The following is a 21,833-nucleotide window of genomic DNA, read 5'->3' on the forward strand; positions in this document are numbered from 1 at the left end:
TAATTGTTTTTTACTTTGTCAGCACCCAGACAAACGCAAACGTGCTATTAATGAAATGCTTTTGATCATTCTTAATGGAACTCACAAGTTGTCATCTGCTGTTGAAGCTCTGTGAGACTAGACTCACACATGCCTAGACTTGACTATTTAACCATGAGATTATGTTTATGTTTATTAATCTTCCTTGTTATGCACTGAGAATGATAAGCACCCCAAACACGGGGGCGGCGTAGCTGTCGGCTCTGGCTTTCCCATCTATACCGATGCACTGCAAGTACAACCCCCCTCTCTGCGGGGGTGCTGGCTGTGACGAATTAAACCGGTGTCACAGGTATTTTCAAAGTAGAAGGGGGCAGCGAAAGACACCTCCCCCCCTCCAAAACCCAGTAAGTACAATTCAAATAGAGAAAAAAGAGCTGACTGACATGATTTAAGATGTGGCTGTCAATGTTGGATTAAAAAAAACACGTTGCCCTACGATAGTTGCAATGCTTGAAAAATAATTTTATTTCGAGAGACTGGATAAGTAATTCAAGTGTTTTTTTAACTTCCTGAAAAACAAGTAATAATTTAACAATATGTGCAGATGTTTTATGATATGTCGCTGTTGCGATTGTCTATGGAGTGTATCTTATTTGCCTGTCCTGGCTGTGCTCTCTCGCTCGCCCTCCCCCCCCCCTCTCAATTCAATTCAATTCAATTCAATTCAAGGTGCTTTATTAGCACGACAGATGGGTACAATCAGTGATGGGTATTTACTTTCTAATCTGTGGTCCTTTTAACTGTTTTTACATCTACTGTACTGCTTTGAGATGCCACTTTTAAAGGTGATATATAAAATCAAGGCTTTAACTTGCTTTAACTCTGCAAGTCTGAGTTCTTGTGTCTGTCCTATCCGAACCCGAAAGTATTACAATATGTATCTTTATAGCAGGTGGTGTACAGCTTTTTAGTATAGATTACACTTTTCTAAAATGTATTTAAAAAATAAAAACTATTACAATCTAATCTTTCCACGTTTAATCCCAAGAAAAATAAATCTAAACGGGGAGAAAGCTATGCTGAAAGTTTATTAAGATGCTTAGGAAACAAAGATATCAATTTATGTAGCATTTGTCTGATTGTGAATCAAAAAACACGATTTAAATCAAAACGCGATTTAAATCAATATAAATGTTTATATTGTAATGCATAGGTGACTATTCATTGTTATTAAAATGACTTAAATTTGATCATGTTGTGATATTTAGAAATATAAATTTGTTTGGTGCGAGTGAAGTTTTATTTAATCTCTGACCCAGGGAAACGTTTTATTTTTTCAAAGAAATGTTTGTTAAAAAAAAGTCATTGCTCCGGCTGGATTCCGGCTTGTGTTGCGGTACATGAATATAATTATATCGTTATTAATTGTTTTAGATACACGATCCCATATTATATTCCCTTTTAATCTAAAAGTATTCTTGTTGACTCCGGTATCATGTTAGTTAAAGACTTCGATGCTTAAAATGTTTAGGGAGAAATGGAATACTGGTGTGTATATTTCCTTTAAAGTACTGAGACCAGCCATATATTGTATGTTTATGTTCCAAAATTAATATCGTTTATGGCCTTCACACACGTTACAGTATGCTCCTATTCTTTTTATGCTCAGCTACTAAGATTTCCCTTCAGTGGTAAAATTCCATATAAATATTTAATACTAAAACGGGCACAGTAAAGACATTTAAATCTTTCTACGACCGACCAACGCACCACAAGTGCCCCTGTCGGTCAATCAAATCACGTACCGTGGTATTTTGCGTCATCGCGCGTCACGATGTGCGAGGCCGTAGCCAATTAACTCCGATACGTGTCTTTGCCGCGCACTTTGAATGGCTGCATCTGTATGTGTAACTCTTTGTGACTGACCAAGGTTGGATTCTAAAGCCATTAAAAGAATCTTTTTATGATTTACGGCTACAATTAATAATTGTCCACGTAAATGCCCAAACCCCTACAGAACTGGTGCCTCGTGAGAGCACACTACACAGTACAACAAACAATAATGATATCATTTGCAAAACCCACTGCCCAAACTGACAGCAATTATTAAGAAAAAAAATCATAACTGATTTACCATAACCTTGTAAAACTGTATTTGTCCACCTGACAAACCAGATTCAGCTTCCTGAGCCTTTGGTATACGTTTCTACCTGCTATGAACTCCAGGGCTTGGACTGGGTCCTCACACAGTCTCTCAATCTTTTCCCAAGCATTCAAGACAGCAAGCAGATCCTCTTGGGTCCTACAGTATAACCAGAAGAGAAGAGTGAAAAATTTGTTAGCCATGTAATATGTAATTTGAATACATACAACAAAGGTTAGGGTAGTAAGTCTCTGAGTAACAATACTTTTCTTTAATCTAGCAGTGGTACACTTCTGTGGAAAACACTGTTGTGAATGGATTTGTTCATATAATAGGTTTAGCTTCGATCATATGAAGAATCTAAAATATTTTAACATGTATTCACCATTTCATGTGTTCAATAACACAATCACTTTAATCTTTATTATAAACATTTAAACCATTTTTTGAAGACTAAAATCATGTGCAAAAGTTTTTAAAGTGTTGCAGCAATAATTAAAATTTAAACTGACTTTGTATTTAAACCAAAATTCCCAAACATGGTACAGTATGTTTCAGTCTGTTTAAATAGATTGCAGCTTTAAAAAGAAAAAAAAAATAGATAAACCCTTTTACTTAGGAGCAATCTAAGCTTACTGATTCTTTGAGAGTATCTGCAAACTCTTCACATGCTCTGAAATTCTTCATGATGCAGGTCTTCATTGATATATATGAGATGTTAAGAGACGGCAGATTTAGAAAAGCTGCACTGTTCCATGAAATCAAAGATTCAGGAGCACACAGAGTATACTTTCTTCACTGTGGCAATGGTGCAGGTTCCAGGAGGCTCTCACCAGCAGTGCAGATGTCCCTGCGCAATCTGACGGTAGTTCTGTCTCTGCAGCAGGACAGAGTGCAGTACAGCACAGCGGATCTGTAGGTCAGCAGGGGGGCAGGGACCAGCAGCAGCCTGCCTCAGTGAGCTGCACAGTGTCTCCTTAAGCTCCCAGGGAGAGTCGCAGGCTAGTCGCAAGGCACAGGCCTTCACAGCAGCTGCAGCACACAGAGGCCAGATAGGGTTACATACTGTACTTGCAGCTACCCTGAATACTGCTGAGATGAGGGCTAAGATTAACTTCCCAGTCTATGTCAAACAAAGTCTAATACTACTGCATGGTTTTTAGGCCATTAATAATATGTATTGTCCACATTTAATTTAAGAATGTTTACAGTTTGTAAAGATTATTGAGCTAGTGAGATATTGGAAATATGAAAGATACTTCTTCTAGAACTATACACACTTTTTCAACTTGTCCACATACAAAGACAGACCTGGTATTTGAAGTTACCACTGAGTCAGTAAGAAACAAGTCATAATAAATGATAGCTGTCTTTAACTGTAAGTATCGTTGATTCAAAATGCCTTAACCTATGTTTCCCCTTATCAATAACCTGTAACTAGCTAATTTTTCAAATACTGTAGATTATTGTTAGGGTTAGGTATCTTGTACCAGAACACTCCCCATTAATGCAAACATATAGTTAGATTTGTCAAATTATTTTGCTGAGCATATGTTACTTGGTAATAAAAGTATATCACCTGTTATGGTTAATGATTATAATTACAAGATGTGTAAATTAAAAAATAAAAGTGATTTAATTTTATACCTGGTTTAGGAATGGCTTCAAACAAAGTTAAACATTTTAAGAAATTAAAAGTTCAATTTTAATAAGGACTGCATAGATTGGGAGGTCTTTAGATTTTTTCAGTAAAATGAATCATTGAAGAATATATACATTATACTTTTGCTTTAAATGAATGAGCTAAAAAAGGAGCTAAAAAGAGGGACCAAGTGATGAAATGAGAAAGTAAGCTTAGTTTCTTTACAGTACTTAGGAGAAAGTCTGTAAAGTTTTTCTTAAGGATACTTGAGTGGTTGTCTTTTAGATATACTGTACAGTAGTTTTGATACAATTCAGATCTGTAACATGTTGCTCCTGCACACCTGGGATAGACTGTGGAGCATCGCTCCGTGTGATGAACCACAGTCTGAACTGCGGGTGGATAGGTCTCTCTCCACACGCTAGAGGGGCTGCAGGGGCTGCATCATCTGCGTCTTCCTTCCAGGGGTCCACAGGCTTACCTGAGTAAAAATAAAAGGTAAAGCTAGTCAGTCTTAACTGCATCTGAAACATCTACTGTATTGTGTCTAAGCAAGGTTTTAAGCAATGCAAAAAGAGCTGATCTAAATCTTATTTTTCAAATTTCATCAACATTACAAGTTGATATGAACTATTAAAAAATATCACCTTATGTTAAAATGTAAAGACGGATAAGGCAATATAACCATATATATCACATATTGTTTATTATAATCTAGATATCTTTATTGTGTTTTAACAAAAATACATGATATGGTGAAATGCAAAAACAAGTTTTGAGAGGTTAGCTCCAGAAACATATTGCAAATCCGTTATCACTAGAACATTTCTCACAAATAGATCTGTAACAGAGGAATCAGCAAAATCCCTTACTTAAATACACTCCAGAGAGGGAGGTTTCTTGAATTGGGAGCCTTGGCATTGTAAATGAGTGTGGACCACTGATAATTTTTTTTTCTTCTTTTGTATATTTTTTGCATTATCAGTTTGAAACTTGTGCATATTATGACACTGTTTCTGTCAGCATAATGAACATATGAATGATAATGAAAAATTAATGAATGGTCCACACTCATTAACAAAGCCCCAAATAAAGAGTGTATTTAAGTAAGTGATGAATTGAACTAAGCACTATGCATTTTACCATTCAGTAATGGTTTTAGACATGGTTTATCATAAAAGCTTTTAAATAGAAATTTAATGTAAAAAACAATCTTCAGAAACTTTTGTTCCATTTTAAAGGTTTAGCAGGATACACCATCTCATTATGATTTTAACTTTGCAGTATTAATTACATTAATTTGCCATTCATTAATTTTCATGCTTATTTATCATATTTTAAATAATGGAAAGGTAAGGTTTCATTAGCTTATTTTCAAGATTAACATATTTTTATGTTTTAGTATCTACAGAAGCTTATAAGCGCCATAGAGAAAAAATATTTTTTGTATTTATCAAGACAGTATTGCATTAAAACAGGATAACATTGGTTTAAAAGGTGACAATTCATTAACAATATTTCATACTATATTAATACCTTGCAGATATATTAAATATTATTGTCAAATGAAAACATTGACTTTAACAACAGATGAATATTGATAACAGGCCTTAATTGATCACATGCATTAATTAAATAAGTTTATTTACATGTACTGTACATGTAATTACTGTACATCTTTTGTAAACATGAAGTAGAACGTCCTGTGATGTTCACCATTTCCAAATGTATGTTATCCTTGATGTGAAAATGCAGAAATGTACCGTACATAGGTTTTTGCCTAGCATTGAATGGAGTACATTTGCGATGATTTAAAAGTAAGACATACTGTACAGTACCTAATATTGGCTTACTGTTTACTGTTATCGTTGCTTACAGTAAACAGCAAGCTGTCAATGTATAAAATGTATAACTGGTTGTGTGCTGTCGTGGAAATCTTACTCTTTTTGTTTGGCATTCCCCAAATTCTCTTTACATGCAGGTCTGCAAATGGACACAGAAATACTGTTTCTTCTTCCTGCATTTTGCTGTGTATAGTCTAAAAGCTTTTGAGGGTTTTATGTTTAAAGATCCAACAACTGACCAACAATCACAGTATTGTTCACAAATTAATTTTCACCCTTTTATAAACGCAAAAGTATGTCATGTTAACACAATACTGTCTGGTATAAACACCAAACATTTCCTGTTTAAATGCAATATTATTTCATTTAATCACAATTGTTTTTCTCCATGGTACTAACAAGCTTCTGTAAGTATCACAGTAGCTGTAAAATATTATTCCACTTTGTATACTAATAATGTTTCTCTACTTTAAGAATTTAAAGTTTTAATTTAAATAATTAAATTTACTTGAAGGTGTTTTAAATTTGCATCTTCCACCCCTACCAAAAGTTAGAAAAAAAAAACAGTTCCTTGTTGTCCCTTACACTCTCTAGTGGGCTTGTTCTGGTGGTAATATTTTACAATGTTAAATGATGAACAGCTGGTGTCAGTAGCTCGTAGTTTATTAACCAGCTTTTCAATTCAGCACTATCCATCCATTTTCTAAACACATTGTGCAATACAGGGTCCCGGGCAGTAGGAAACTTCCCCAACAAGCAATGGCACAAAGCGGGGTACCCTGGTGGGGATGCCAGTCCATCAAAGGGCACACAGACACGTTACACCACGGACAATTATGCCAGAAGCCAATTAATCTGCCAATTTGTCTTTGAACTGAGGGAGGAAACAGGAGCACCCAGCAGAAACCACACAGACACATAGCAGACATATAAATTCCAGGCAGGTAGCAGCCCAGGAATGGAACCCAGAGCTCCAGTGCCATAGTTCTAGCTGCTTTCTAAAGCTAACCACTGGACCAGTGTGCTGCCGAACTTAATAAAGAAAAAATTGAAAATAAGTCTGGAGATTTTGGTCTAGTATCATCCAACAATCCAAAGACACATACTTTGGATGGTTGGATAGGCTGGGGACCGCTGTGACCTTTTACAGACATACTGGTACTGTTTGTGACTTTCTCATGGAAGGATGATTGACTGCTCAAACCATACATTTGAAATAGTCATCAGACTATCATATCTTATATTGTCTTGGACTGTAGCTGGTCAAAACATTCGTCTTCTCTGAAATTGATTATTGCTCTGCTTGCTGGTGTTTCTTAATCCACACTGAACAAGTTTTGCCAGCCAGAATACTGATCAAGTTGTGTCCACATGATCACATTACTCCAGTTCTGGAATCCTTACACTTGCTTCCTGGCAAGTTTTCTGTTGACTTCAAAATCCTCATGCTCACCTATAAGGCTCTACATAGCTTAGGACCTCAGTACAAGTCTTATTTATCTTTCTGCTCCTGTCCTTGCAAAAACATAATTGTATTACTCTGGTTTTCTTTTTGTCCCCCAAGCTTAACTGTATACTATGGGTAATCGGTCCTTCACTTGCTATGTTCAAAAGCTCTGGCATTCTATCCCTAAGGATATCAGAGAGTCACCATCCTGGAGTACTTTCAAATCCAGACTAAAAACCTTCTTTTTCAGAGGCTTTTAGGTAAAATTGATGTCTGTGTCCCTTTACATCTTCTAGCACCCTTGTTTTTTATTGTTTTATTAAACTTTATCTCCTATCATCATTTTTTTCTAACTTTAAAGTGTTATACAAAAATAAGCTTCACTGCTAGCTTTTAAGCATAGTGTAAATATGACTGTTGTAAATTAATACATTTTGAAGTGGCACTGGAGTAACCTATATCACTAAAAATGTGCATTAGATTCACAGAAAGGCATGGAAGACACCTTAATAAAAATAAATAATGTTAAAGCAGTTTAAACTTAATAAATATATCAGCCATACTCAGCGGTTGATTAAAAAAATCTTTAATGGCTAGACTGAAATGAACGGCAATTTTGTGTGTGTGATAGTGATAATTTTTATTGCACCGATAAAAGCAAAGGTTTAAATACTGTAATAAATATATATTTTTAAATTTCATTATAAACTGCTCTTGAATTTTTAAAAATTCTCTGTGGCAACATTACACCGTTCCTGCTTCATACATCACAATGAATCTGCAAAGCTGGATAATTTTTACTGGTTTTGAATCTATACTGTGCTATTGCCATAGCATATTGCTCTTACCTCTGGCTGTCTGGGAAAACAACTTGGAGAGCTGGGAGACTAACTCACTGTCCCATTGGTCCAGTAGGTGACAGTTGTTGAAGACCAGCCAATGACCTCCCCTGGTGCAGGTGTCTAGGGTATGCAGAGTAGATTCTCTTTGGCAATGGGAGCCAAAAGAAATTACATGGATCCTCACCTAAAAGTGAGAAAAGCTTAATTCTATATTTTATATATGTATTTTGTGCTAAATCTGTGGCTGATTAAACATTTCATTATAAATGATAACTTTATTATAATTTCATTATAAATTTTCATTATAATTATACAGTACATTGTATTAACTATAGTGGTTGCAAATAGAAATGATTTAGAAATGAAATATATTTATAAAATACTAACAGAGTGCTATAAATGTGGTAATAATCAACATGTAGAGTAACTGCATGTAGTCCAACCCAAACCATAACCTGAACCACACCTCTAACTCAAACCCTAGTGTTAGTTGTTGTATGTAGTACGTTTCCAATTGTTTAGAACATTAACATGTAAAGAGGGGAGTTACTGTTCTGTTAACATGGAGACACATGTTGACAACAGAGAAAGGCACCATTATCAATGAAAAGAGGAAGAATTAAGGTTCAGAGTCTGAATAGTAACAATAACCAGACGTTTTTTAAGCACATTAGGAACAGTACTTAAAAAAACGTGATCCTGCAATTAAATTATTAGAATATTATAAAATAGCTTTTAAACCTCACAGTTTTGCCTCATAAATTTCCTACAGAGGCAGTGTCTATGTGGTATTATGAACCATCTATTGCTTGATGATTGTGTAGACTGTACTCTTAGGGGATAGTCACAGAGATATATATGTTTTGTACCCTTCTCCTGATCTGTGGGTTTTCAATTATTGTATTCCTGACAATTTAAAAGTGCCTTAGTCTTCATTATCAGGTCTTTGACTTAAGTTTGAATTAAGACTTAACATACAAATGTACTATATGTTAAAGACAGAATCATGTGAAGAACTATAACTGCACAATCAGAGGCTATGCAATTGTGCAGCTGATTAAGGTAATTATATACACCTATAAGGTAATTATATCCACCTATATTTGTTTAGGTTTTCCAAAGCAAATGGTTTGAATACATATCCAATACACCTTTCCATTCTCCTTCTTATTAATTCTTTCTTTTTGTTTTTTTTCAATTTATGGAGTAGGTTATGTATATAACAAATATAAATTCCTACTTCAAAATGTCCTGACTGCAAGTTTTAAAGCAACAAAATTTGAAATGTATGCAAGAGTCTGAATACTTTTTTATGGTACTATATAAAATACATCTCATGAAGTTCCCAAATATTTACACAATATTCCTTTAACTATGCAATCCTTAATCAGTTTAGCGGACAGCTGTCTGGATCTTAGTCAGTTTTTTTTGTTGTGAACCTGAGGTTATCAATGGCTTTCTAAAAGTAAATGATAAAGCTGGACCGTTTAGTCCCTGATGTTTTCATTACTTCAGACTCAATTTGGTTACCTGATTTGCCTGTGTCTTCACAGCCTGCTCTATCCAGTACAGTGGATGTGTTGAAGGACCCAGATCTCCTTTTTGTGGCAAGAGAAAAATAACTGGAATTGCCGGCAGGTTCAAGAGCTGTGAAGAGATCTCTGTAGTTGCATAATCTACAGATGCCAGGGTTTGGCCCAACTGGGTGTAAGCCAGGTCCTCAGCAACAGCAAAAAGCCACTCAGGATGCAATGTCTTCCATAGTACTGCCTTCTGAAGAGTAGAAAGTTGAGCATAAGAGGAGCAGGGGACAGGTCCAATCACAGTGGATGAGGGAAACTTGAAGTACTCTTGCCATTGCTCAGACAGGTGAAGTAGGGAAGAGCTCAAGCCCTTAAAAGCAGTTAGATTTTCCAAATAACATATTTCCCTCATGGTGTGCTCATCTACCCATTTGACGAGATGTGTGCTGGTGCTATGTAGATCTAGAGAACTGACCACATCTTTCAGGCCTTTTAAGAAGATTTGCTGCTCCAGGGATGTGCATTCATCATTGTGCCTGATCAGAGCTACAGAAACTAACAACTGGAAGAATCTGGCATGACTCTGGAACAGACATGGCCGATAGTGGGACAGGACATCAGACACTATCCTGTGTGTAATCTCTGCCATAGTGGCGCTTGTGAACTCTCCCCCATTTGCCCCCTCTGTCCTCCCATTGTGGCCCAATGCCACTTTGAACAGCTGTAGAAAAGGCTGGAGAGGAAAAAAGTAAAGGGGAGAGAGCCGTGAGACTTCCTGCAGGGCTTGATACAGAGCACTTCCAAGTTTAACGACTCCATCAAAGTCCTTCAGTAGTACACAATGGTGCTGCAACTCTACAGACACCTCCTTTAAGTCTTGATGCAGGACGGACATAGTTTTCTGACATTCAGACACATGGGAGAGGAAACAAGGGTCTTCCAGGAGAGGTGTGAGAGACTGGAGGATGTACTCCACTAAAGAATCCTGAGGAGAGACAGAAATCAGACTAAATTAAATATCATATGAACTGAAGGGAAATCCACTGTATGAAAGTTAGAAAATTGAAATCTTCCAAGTTGGTTTTCCTCTCCAGATAAAACTAATAATTGTAATAGATTTGAAATTTCTCCTTTATATACTCATATTTAAACTGCCATATCGTATTCAACTTCTCTGCTATAAATATACAGAGAAAACCATCCCAGCCTTGAATTTTGTTTCTATTTTTGGTTTTGCTGGTTTTGCGGTGCCATACTAATGATCTTTGTTTGGTATTGTCTATGAACTTGATCAGTTAATTGTCAGAATCTGGATCATTGACATACATTAGGAAGTAGTGCTGTACTAATACAGATTTTTGTGGCATTCTAATTCTATTTGTGTGTCATCCAGAAAAAAACACTATTTCCTTTATACATAAAGCTACTGACCACAGGCAGCAGTGGTATAACTGTAATTGGAACTAGCAACTACAAGATACTGGGTTTACCCTGTTATGTTTTGAGTATTTTTAATGAGTCATTTGTAATTCTTGAAACACTCAAAATCCAATTTGAAAATAGTAGTACATTTACAGACCCTCTTCAACTTACTGTACTTATTACCTGACTCAATGCATATATCCATATCTGTGAAAATAAAGTGTGTCATTTCAATCATTTATTTTTGTCACCTTACTGCCCAATCCCAGCTTTTCATTTCATTTCATACCTCCACCTCCTGCATTCTATTCACAATCTGCAGTTTCTCCATTTGTACTGTCCTCCTCTGGCCCCAGACTTCTGGACACTCTGACAGCACAAGCTCTTTAAGGAGGAGCTCCTCCAGTTCTGATTGGCTCAAACTAATGTCAATTACATTCACCACCTTTAAGATATTAGAATCTAATTCTGAAGAAACAGAGAAGGAGAAACAGTGAAAAAACACTCAGGGACAGAATACTACAAGAAAGTACAATTTTGGTATAATCTCATTTTAAACATAACAAATATAATTAAATAATTTAGAGTTGTGTTTTATTACTAGTGCTTTAAAAATATTTGTACTTATTGTCAGTCCAGATTCTCTGAAAGCTAAAGTTCATTTCCAATACTAATGTCTGTTTGTATGCATTTTTGTATTTAGTTATATCAGTTATGCAAATAAATTGTACATTTGTCATGTTCTATCTAAATTTATAAAAAAATAAAAGCTTTTTTAAACATTTCATCAGTAGATACATTTATCATGGTAACTCAAAATCAAATACCCTCTTTCTCTAATACAAACAAGTTCATGAAACCAGGGTACAGTATGAAACCACTGTATAAAGGTAATAACAGAGCTGAACAGAGTAAGATATATAAATACTTTGAATCTTGCCTTGAAGACTTGATTAAAAATCAGAATCACAGATGTCCATTATTTGATAAAGTAATGAACATCACTAAAGGTAAAAAGTAAGATCAGAATTGTGCTAAAGCTCTTTAATTATGTAGTGAAGTCTTCAACAACCTGATAACACTTCACTTTGATTGGCACTGAAATAGGTCACATGAAGCAGTTTAATTCATTGATCTAGTAATTCTTTTCATTCTATTGACTTCTTGGTTCAGACTACCAATTCTATATTATATTCTATTTAGTTACCATTCTGCTAATCTCTATTATATCTTAATTGTACTGTTATCTTATCTTATTATATAAATTATGCTGGATAAATGCGAAGGAAATCATAAATATTATATTTAAAGGAGGGCCCTGTTTAAAATGTTAATGGTCACCATAGAACTTTTAATATCATGTTAGGCAATGATAACAAGGCACGTTTTCTACAGTCTAGAAAGGGACTGACCTGAAAGATGTTAGCCTGCATGAATTACATAAATATAAAGCATTCTTTTATCAGTCTCTTTTAAAAAAGCGGAGCTTCAAGCCGTAAACTAAAAAGGAAGAAGCTGGCGAGATGACGTTGTAAAAATAGTACAAAAAGAAGTTAAAAAAACAAAAAGGGTGATGAAAAATATTCAAGGAAAAGGGAAAAGAGAAAAAAAGACCTAGGAGGAGAAGCTTTTTTCTTGTAAAAGCAGCGACCGCTCGCACAGAGGTTGAGGTTAAACTGACAGAACAACGATACTGTGGTTCTAAGTGACTAAATAAAGCGATTAAGTGTCAAATTAGCATGATTGAGAACTGCATCGGAATCCTTATTGAAAAAGTGTTGTCTTAATTCAAAGGCAACCCGATCTAGTTTGAGTGGCAGGTTGAGCTTGTTGGAATGTTATTGTTGGGCAACAGCAGTTCGCGAGTTGGGCCTGGTCTGGGCATGACAAATCCCTTTACAACAGGCTAAAATTCTAGGATTCTGGGGGATTTGCAGAAAAAATGTCCTACAATCATTTTTACAGTAGGGAATGTCTTTCCAATACACATACACGACTTCTAGTCGGAGAACTAATTTAAAAACTGCAGTTGCTGAATCTTGCTGCCTTTTCTGTCTTAGAGGGTGTCAAATTATACTAGGAATCTAAGGGGGTGACTAATTACACAATTCCTTCACGGCTTTTCTCATGGTTCCAAATCTTGTATTGTGCTGTGAAAGTACAGTGAGGTCGCCTCATTTTGGCAGCCAATCAATGTGGAGCACACCGGAAAGAGGAGCACCGCTCGAAAGTAAACAACTAAACATGGAAAACAAGTATGTAAACATCTTGAAAATGTAAAACAGACATTGTTTTCCACAAATAAACACCTTCAAAAATATAATTCTTCTTTATAAATAGAGAACAAATTTAGTCGCTAGGGGTGTCACACTAAACAACTGACGGTAATGGGTGTGCGCTGCGACTCTCTACAACTCGCTCTGATTTTCTTAAATGAATGTAATGAAATGTAAATGAAGGCTACGACTGAAAATCCTAGAAAAAGTCACGTAGTGTGATGCCCACATTATCAGGCCAATACGCCTCCCTGGATCTGATGGCCTGAACCATTTCAATTAAAAGGGGAAGGTGGCTTTTACAATCTCAGCATTTCCTAATCCTTATCTCCAAACATTAAAGGGATACAAGAAAAAATAACCCACCTTATGAAACACCACATGCTACGCCAATGCTACAGAAAGCAATGCACTATACAAGAATGCTAGGAGGATGTAAGCAGTTGTGGCTATAGGGATGTTTACCTGCAGACTGTGGATCTCTGCTGGTATCAAACATTTAATAATTTTTATATAAACATATGTCTGAAAATATAACTAAAAGAGCAAATAAAAAAGTGTTGAAAGGACAATAAAAATGTTTTCCTAGATCTTCAAAGATAGTACGATCTACTCAATGATTAGGGATTCAAATTCAATTATGAGAATTTCGCATTAGGGTATGAGGAGACAAGATATAGTTTCGGGCTTATGCTGCAGTATTTACTGGTACAACAAAAATAAATAAAAGGCAATATTAAAAAGTTATTCTGTATTATAGTAGAAGCATCCTAGTCAAGAGTCATCTGAACCGGTAGCCCCATTAAGCTAAGTGAACATGCCAGGGATAGTATTGTTTGCTCAGACTAAATGGCCCAGCAACCTTTTCACATGAAAATTCCAACCCCAATGTAATTCAAGGGGTACAGGAGGGTCCCGGATTCATTAGAGTTTAATTAAAATAACAGAATAAACATTCCTAACCAGCAGTCCCCCATAGCATAAAAAAACTGAATCCTCAATTTCCATGAAAATCATAAAAAAATCTTACTGACTCTATGCTATACACAGGTACACTTAAATGCACATACATTTGTGTGGGAATTCTATTCAGTTAACTTTATGAACAATCAACAGCAAGTACCAGTTACAGACATTTTTGAGTCTGTCTTCCAGCCAGCCTCTAGTGGCAGACATACTGTTATTACTTCTCTTCCACAGGGCAGTGTGTACAGCACACATACTTTGAAAAAAAAAATGAAAATGAAAAATGTAGATCAATGAAAATTAATTTAAATGAAAATGTAGATAATTTCCTTACAATTCAAATTTCCTCAAAGGACTTATTTTCCTGTTTTCAGCAGTTTTTCTTCTGGGTTAAAGCATGCACATTAACCATCATGACATCTTGTGTCCAAAGTAAACCACTTTTATATTACACACTGTTAAATGTGAATAAACTACTATAAGTTCTGGTTAATATTTCCACCTTGGGAAAAATGACATTTTCTCTGCTTTCAGAAATAACATTCAGAAAATAAGTCTCTTCTTTTCTCAACTTAAGATTTAATAAACCCAGGATATTTCCTAACTGTTCACAATTTTTTCCCTTGGGGATAAAAAAACATGTCTTTTGTTGGCTCTAGAAAATGAGATATTTTCCATCCCCTCATGAGCCATGAGGGGATGTTTATACTGTACATCCCCTAAAGATTTCAGTGCTTTTCTCACCTTGTGCCAGGGCCCTGACTGGCAGATGAGTGCTGAGGAACAATGTAAAGTGATGATGGGCTGCCATAGAGTCTGTTCTGAGCCCTGACGCCCATTTCTCTGGCTTTCTCTGCAGGAAGTCCAGGAGTTTTGGAGAAAGCACTACTCTCTCCACGTCAGTCACCAGAACCACTAGACCTGCAGAGGAGATGCACGCAGAACATCAACTGCTGTTCTGTACTCTTTATATTTATATACTGTACATGCATAGTATTTCTTATAATAGAAAACTCTCAAAATGATGCTACACAGTCCATGGCATTTCCAACATCTAAACGTACCATTTGTGTCCTGTTCACAGGTGATTCATCTTTTCAACAAACTTGTGACATAAAGATAAAAATCACCTAGACCAAGTTTTATAACCACAAAGGCAATGTTAAATTTCTTCTTAAAATATTGAATATAACTCTATGATTGGACAAAACTGTCAGTGAATAAATGGCAGGTTTTTCTCTTAATCAGCAACTTCTTTGGCTGCTGTCCCCATATATCAGAATGTTTTCTGAGCATTCTGCTGGGACTGGGGAATGACTGAAGCCCTCTGTCAGACTGTGGTCACCCCTGGTCTTTTCACCCTCACCCCTCTCAGCTCCCTTCTGTATCTTCTCCACCAGAGTAGGGTCATCAGCACACAGGACCATCCAGGTGTCAGGCTGTGAGGAGCTCTCTGGTAGATAAAGATTTTCATCTTCAGCAAACAGCAAAATTCTAAAACACTCCGTATACTGTAACTGAGCACAATGCGTCTAAGCATGATTCACATTTCAAGAAGATATATAAAGAATAAATAATGATCAGTTGTTAAGATATATTTTAAACACATTTAGGTGGGTTAGTATTTATTAAGAAAAAACTGAAGAAATAATCTTATGAAGGCTAAACATAATTGATTTTGATTTCTTCAGAGGCTTTCTTAAATGTAGCTTTTGCTATGACCAAAATCCTAATTTCAATAATGTCTTTTTCTTTGTATAGAAGGAAGGATAAAATCATTTAATTGTTAATTCAGTTAAAATGGCCCCTTTTACTTTCTGGTCTTTATCACCACCTATTTAAAAAATGATTTATGAATAATGTAGACTCATGCTATAGTAAGAAAAGCTAGATGCTACTGAGCTTTTAATGATTGTTTTGTATATGTGATTTGAATTGCTCATGGTTGTGTGTAATCTCATTTAATGGAGTCTTAATGCGTAAGGAAATAATTTCAATTACATGACCCCTAAAGCAAGGCACATTCTTAGACTATTATACAAAGTCCATGGATGTGCCATGCTTTGAGCTTTACACAACTTCTTATGCTTTTACTTTGACTTAACTTCCTAAGCATGAAGGAATATACTGTATGGGCATTGCCCAAAATACACTAAGTCTTGGCTAAAGCAGAATTGAATAGTTAAAGGAGAATGTGCTCCTGTGCACTACCTAAGTCCAGATGTGACAAGTGCTCCTCTAGGATGGCCTCTGCACAGGATTTGGCCTGTTGTGCTGATCCCACCAGCAGTGGCCACCGCTGGACAAATGGGCACCTAGATCTTCTGATTACTAGCTGCAAGACTGGTCTGTGGGAGAAAGTTTCAGATGCACTAACACAGCCTCCTAGAGCCTTGGACAAGGGCAGCTCCTTGCTCACTGGGATGAGAACAATGTTCCTAGGAACAGGGGGCACTGTGGTGGGTAGGACTTCGTGCCTTTGATCCCTAGGATTCAGTTGCATCTCTCCTGTGTGGCACAGCTCTTGCCACTTTTCCAACATCTCTAGCCTGACGTCTGGATTAAAGGGGCCAAGATAGGATGCAGCAGCAGCCAGGACCAGGGCATCTCCTACAGCATTGTGATTATCCTCAGTTGCTTTCTGTGGAAGAACAATGGGCTCCAAACATTATGAGCATCAAATTCATGTATACTAAAATTGTTTCTTTTTCATGGAAAGTTTGCAAAAGCACTTCACCTATGTGAATGTCCAAGGGAAGTCAGAAATTCATGAATGAAGAACTTGTTTTTATCCACCCAAATAAATGCATATAACTAGGTAACAATGCAAAACATGTTCACTTCTGTTAAACCAGGAAATATTGTGGTACAAATATTCTGATATTAGGACATACTGTATGTAAAGGTGTTGAGCTGCCTTTCACATACATGAATAATAGGACAGAGGTCAATTATTAAACATACTGCAGGATATAATACTTATTTTTCCAGTTAACTACAGTATACAGTATCTGAGCTAAATAGTGAGTCTATAGTGCGCTTTACTGCAAAGAGAACAGTCAAGGTGGCAGAACTTACCTTGGCAGCAGCAGTCCAGTTTGTTATGTGGCTGTGCATCAGCTGGGCAGCACTGTGTGCCTCCCTTTCCCTGGCATCTGCATGGCGTAGCTGCAGGGTAAGCTCCCCCACATGCTGAGACGCCCCCTGGTACTGCTTCTCCAACTCCTCCAGACACTCCCTAGCTGCCTCCTCCTGCACTCTCTCCTGGCCTAGCCTGATGCGGGACTTCACCATATGCTCCTCCACCTGATGCACCCGGTTGTGCTGCGGAGCCAAGTGTCGTTGTACTGAGGCATATTGGTAAATGGAATGCAACCACAGACAGAGGGATTCACAGGCCCGACTTGCCTCCCGAACCACTGCGGGCTGGAACTCGGGCTGCACAACAATCCTGCCCAGTGCTGTAAACAGGGAGTCTGTGATGCCAGACTTGTCATAAAACTCCAGGTCCTGGGGAAAAGGGATCACAGGCTGAATATGGAACATCACCAGAAAACAATCTGCCCTGGTAGAGGACAAAAAAAAACAACTTATGACCTATTTAAGAGACACAGAAATTTATTTTGCATGCTTGCTGTTAACATGATTCCATCTTATGCACTGTTCTATATTCTTGATGAAAATGTGACCTTGGGAAAAGAGAACAAAGCTATTTTATTTATATACACACACATTTAACATCTTAGTCCTGTCATCTTTTCTCTCTCAACCTTAGTTTACTTTAATAAGAAACTTTAGATTGTTTTACAAATATAAATAACAGGAACTGGTGAAGTGTCTTCTAATCTTTAAAACTGGTGCCTTTAAAATGTCCCTGTGTGCTTCTCTGTGTTTCTCCTTAGATTGACTGGTCAGGGTGTAGTCCTGCCTTGCTGTAACAATCCAAGCTGCCAATTATTGTCCAAGTGGGTTTATATTGCCGTTAAAGCTTATTGAGATAGACATTCATCTTGTTAAGTTGTAACTCTTACCAGGAATAAATGTTTTTATATGCAGGATTTTGAAGATGCCGACGAAGATACATGATAAATTTAGAGAAGCAGATCCGAAAAATCAGTTTTCCTAAATTATATGTGTATTATTTCTAACGATTAGAATTGAAATGTGAAATCTCTGAAATGTGGTTCCTGCTCTGTCATATTAAGATCAAACATGTTCTTTTCTCTCAGGAATCCCTTAGGTCACCTCTTACCTGAAAGAAGCTGGTCTGTCCAATGAGTTGCTTGCTGCTTTCCCAGTTTCTTGGCCTTCCAAACATCAAACATACTGCATTCATCACCATAACAACTCCATCTGGTGGCACTCGATAACATCTGATTTCCTCAATATCAGCCACTGTCAGGGAATGTAGAGCATCCAGTGCAGCCTGGTAGAGGGAACTGACCTGGGGACCAGGAATGGGCTCAATGGAAAAAGCAGGATCAAAGTTTCCACTAACTGCTCATAAGCTCTGACTTGAATAATATCTTTATATGAAATTCAAAGCAGAAGTATTATTTTTTAATTAATTAATTTTTTAATTAAATTATTTTTTTAATCATAAGTGGTCTTATTAGTTTGCACCTGCCAAGATTTGTTTACGTGTTCTTCTATGAGAGTTCAACAGATTTGTCATTTTGAAATAAATCATGTAGTCCTATACATCCTTACAGAGAGAGCTTCTAATATGTGGTATTATAACCCTGGGATTTTAAACCAAATAAAGAGTGGTACAAAAGGCAAAGCCCTAACCACTACTTTACACAAATGCTATAGTTGATGAAGCACTTGAAAGTCCTTCTTATTCATTTTTTGAAGCAGGTTCTGGATCAGGGTCCAGATGAAGACCACAAGTCGGAGGCATCATTACTGCTCATCATGATATCTTAGTTCAGGTGTGTAGCTGCTTCAGCATGCTTAGGCTGCAAAGGAACAGGTAATAAGTTTATTCCATGCTGAAAAAAAGAAGAAAGAAAACGCAACGTTTCGGCCATGGAGCCTTCTTCAGACTCACACCTGAAAAGGTCTCCATGGCCGAAACGTTGTGTTTTCTTTCTTCTTTTTTTCAGCATGGAATAAACCTATTACCTGTTCCTTTGCATGATATCTTAGTAATGGGACTTTTAAATGTGGGGTCAAATTTGTTTATGCAGACTGAAATTTTAACAACACAAATATGATTTTTAAGATTAAGATAAGATCACTTTATTGGCCATATATAATTTTTTTGCATTATGAATTTGTCTTTTTGCATTTCCCAACTTGCTCTCCATGAGACACACAGACAGGGAGAAAAGCTGAGGGTCAGAGCACAGGGTCAGCCATTTATACTATTCGGGGTAAGGGCCTTGCTCAGGGGCCCAACAGAGTAGGATTCCTCTACCAGCCGCAGGATATGAACCAGCAACCTTTCAGCAACAGGCACAGATCCTTAGCCACAGAGCAACCTCGCCAAGTGGCAGAGTTTGGATTGAGCTTTAAAAATGCAATGTTTTGTATTTGATTGTTGCCATTGTTTTAAAGCAGTGGAGGCTCTGAAAATCTTATTGTAATACAGGAGAACACTAGGCTCCTCCAAAAGACTGGTTTCATTGTTTTTATGTTAATCACAAAAAAGTAGGCACAGATGACTAATCCATGTTTCATATAAAAAGCACATGTATTTTTTTTAGATCTGGGAAGTTAAGGATAAGGACTGCCTAAATACCAAAATTGTCATGAAACTCCAGGTTCTGGGGAAAAGGGATCATAGGTTGAATTTGGAGCATCACCACAGAACAAACTGTGAATGGCGATTATTAGAGACACTGTCTTCTGTTTCACTTTGATTGGTATGAGCAGGAGGATTATAAGAATATTTTCCTAACAGTCGACACTGTGCTCTATTCTCTCACAGGTAAATGTCTGTATAGTCCGTGTAGCTGTGTTAGGAGAGTGGGAAACTTTCAGACCTGCTGGAAAGCTTCCTGGGACTCATGCTGGGCCTGCTGCAGCTGCTCTGAGAGATCAGAGAGAATGTTCTCCTCTTGCAGACAGCGCTGCCTGGTTTGCTCACACAGGATCCTCTGAGCATCCACCTCACGCTGGAGCTGCTGCTGAAGCTAGATGTGTAAAAAAATACTATGAGAAGAGGCTGCTAAGCCATCTTGAATCTTTTGGATATTCATTTTTAACTTGAGTCTTATCAAATGTAATATAAATGGTGCATACATCTTTTTTAATTTAATATTTTATTCAAAATCTGAATGTTAACCGAAGACTTGTACAGGTGTAAGTTACAGAAGATATCAGAACAAACTAAAGAAAAAGAAAGTTAAATATATTTATTGCATAAGTATTTGAATAAAAATATTTTTTCTTCTTTGATCACGTACATTTTGCCACAAGCTTGCAGTATCACTGAGTTGCTTTGTTGCAAACCCCATGTGGAATTTGAGATTTTTTTTTCAGTTCTATACAAGCATCCTTTAGACAGTGACCAGAATATTGTTAACACATAGACATTTTCTTCCATCTCAGCCATTGTTATCTGAAACACTTTCAAAGTTGCTGTTGTAGCATAGCAGTTGGCAATCCTTAACATTTTCTTCCTTGCTCATCTGTTCAGTTTGGAGGAAAACCCTGATCTTGCCAATGTCTGGGTGTATTCCGCTTCTTAATGCTCAATTTCAAATGCTCAAAGACACCTTTACCCTTCTCCTTTATACCATTTTATCTCTACATAGCCTGAAGGCTTTCTGTACATCATATTTAAATCTTTGCTTTAAACTTACTACCCAACTACAGTAAGTGTACCTTACAGAAAGTATATTAATTCTGTAATTAAGTGAACTGCTATTTTTGCATATAGCATATAGCAAATTGAACTAATTGTGTGGCTCGTTAAGTTAATTTTGTATACTTCAATGAATTTAGGCTTAAGACAGAAATTGTTTCAATCTGATTGCATTGCATTGTTATGCAATAAAAACATTTCCAATTTTTCTTTATTAATGGTCTATTTACTTATTTCTTTGTGTTTTTTGCTTTAAATGTGTGGGGCAGGTTGTGTATATAGCCAGCAGGCATATCACTCTGCAACTCATAACTGGCAGCCCACTGAAGCTAAGTAGGTGTGAGCCTGGTCAGTACCTGGATGAGAGAGCCCCTGGGAAAAACTAAGGTTGCTGCTGGAAGAGGTGTTAGTGGGGCCACCCTGCAGTCCATGTGGGTCCTAAAGCCCCAGTAAAGTGATGGGGACACTATACTGTAAACAGGCGCCGTCCTTCGGATGAGACATAAAACCAAGGTCCTGACTCTCTGTGTCATTAAAAATCCCAGGGCGTTTCTCAAAAAGAGTAGGGGTGTAACCCCAGCATTTGCCATTGGCCCTTACCAATCATGGCCTCCTAATAATCCCCCTCTATGAATTGGCTTCATTACTCTCTGCTATCCTCCCCACTGATAACTGATGTGTGGTGAGAGTTCTGCCAGGTGGATGCTGCACATTGGTGGTGGTGGAGGGGATCCCCATTACCTGTAAAGTGCTTTGAGCGGAATGTCCAGAAAAGCACTATATAAGTGTAAGCAATTATTATTAGTATTATATAAGAGAAGGCTCCATGGTGAAACTTTGTGTTTTCTTTCTTTTTTCAGCATGGAATAAACCTATTACTTGTTCCTAAGAAACATTAATTGTGACTCATGACTGCAAACTGTAAAGCAATA

General features: G+C 36.9%; 1 protein-coding gene across 5 annotated transcripts in view; it reads right to left on the minus strand.

The window, feature by feature from the left end:
* LOC102698365 (dynein heavy chain domain-containing protein 1) overlaps positions 1 to 21,833 on the minus strand; it is a 72,630-nt gene that overhangs the window by 11,593 nt on the left and 39,204 nt on the right. For 4 of the 5 annotated variants that reach the window (XM_069185628.1, XM_069185630.1, XM_069185626.1 and 1 more), the window contains 12 exons: positions 20,078 to 20,227; positions 18,340 to 18,549; positions 17,166 to 17,597; positions 16,299 to 16,728; positions 15,454 to 15,540; positions 14,832 to 15,008; positions 11,135 to 11,313; positions 9,431 to 10,408; positions 7,907 to 8,084; positions 4,111 to 4,248; positions 2,959 to 3,157; positions 2,193 to 2,284 (listed from right to left, as the gene is read on the minus strand). In XM_069185628.1, coding sequence (XP_069041729.1) covers positions 2,193 to 2,284; positions 2,959 to 3,157; positions 4,111 to 4,248; positions 7,907 to 8,084; positions 9,431 to 10,408; positions 11,135 to 11,313; positions 14,832 to 15,008; positions 15,454 to 15,540; positions 16,299 to 16,728; positions 17,166 to 17,597; positions 18,340 to 18,549; positions 20,078 to 20,227 — 3,250 coding nt within the window. The remainder of the gene's footprint in view (positions 1 to 2,192; positions 2,285 to 2,958; positions 3,158 to 4,110; positions 4,249 to 7,906; positions 8,085 to 9,430; positions 10,409 to 11,134; positions 11,314 to 14,831; positions 15,009 to 15,453; positions 15,541 to 16,298; positions 16,729 to 17,165; positions 17,598 to 18,339; positions 18,550 to 20,077; positions 20,228 to 21,833) is intronic. The other variant, XM_069185627.1, reaches the window with a different exon arrangement.

The sequence above is a fragment of the Lepisosteus oculatus genome, chromosome 28 (genome assembly GCF_040954835.1).
Source record: "Lepisosteus oculatus isolate fLepOcu1 chromosome 28, fLepOcu1.hap2, whole genome shotgun sequence".
Lineage (NCBI taxonomy): Eukaryota > Metazoa > Chordata > Actinopteri > Semionotiformes > Lepisosteidae > Lepisosteus > Lepisosteus oculatus.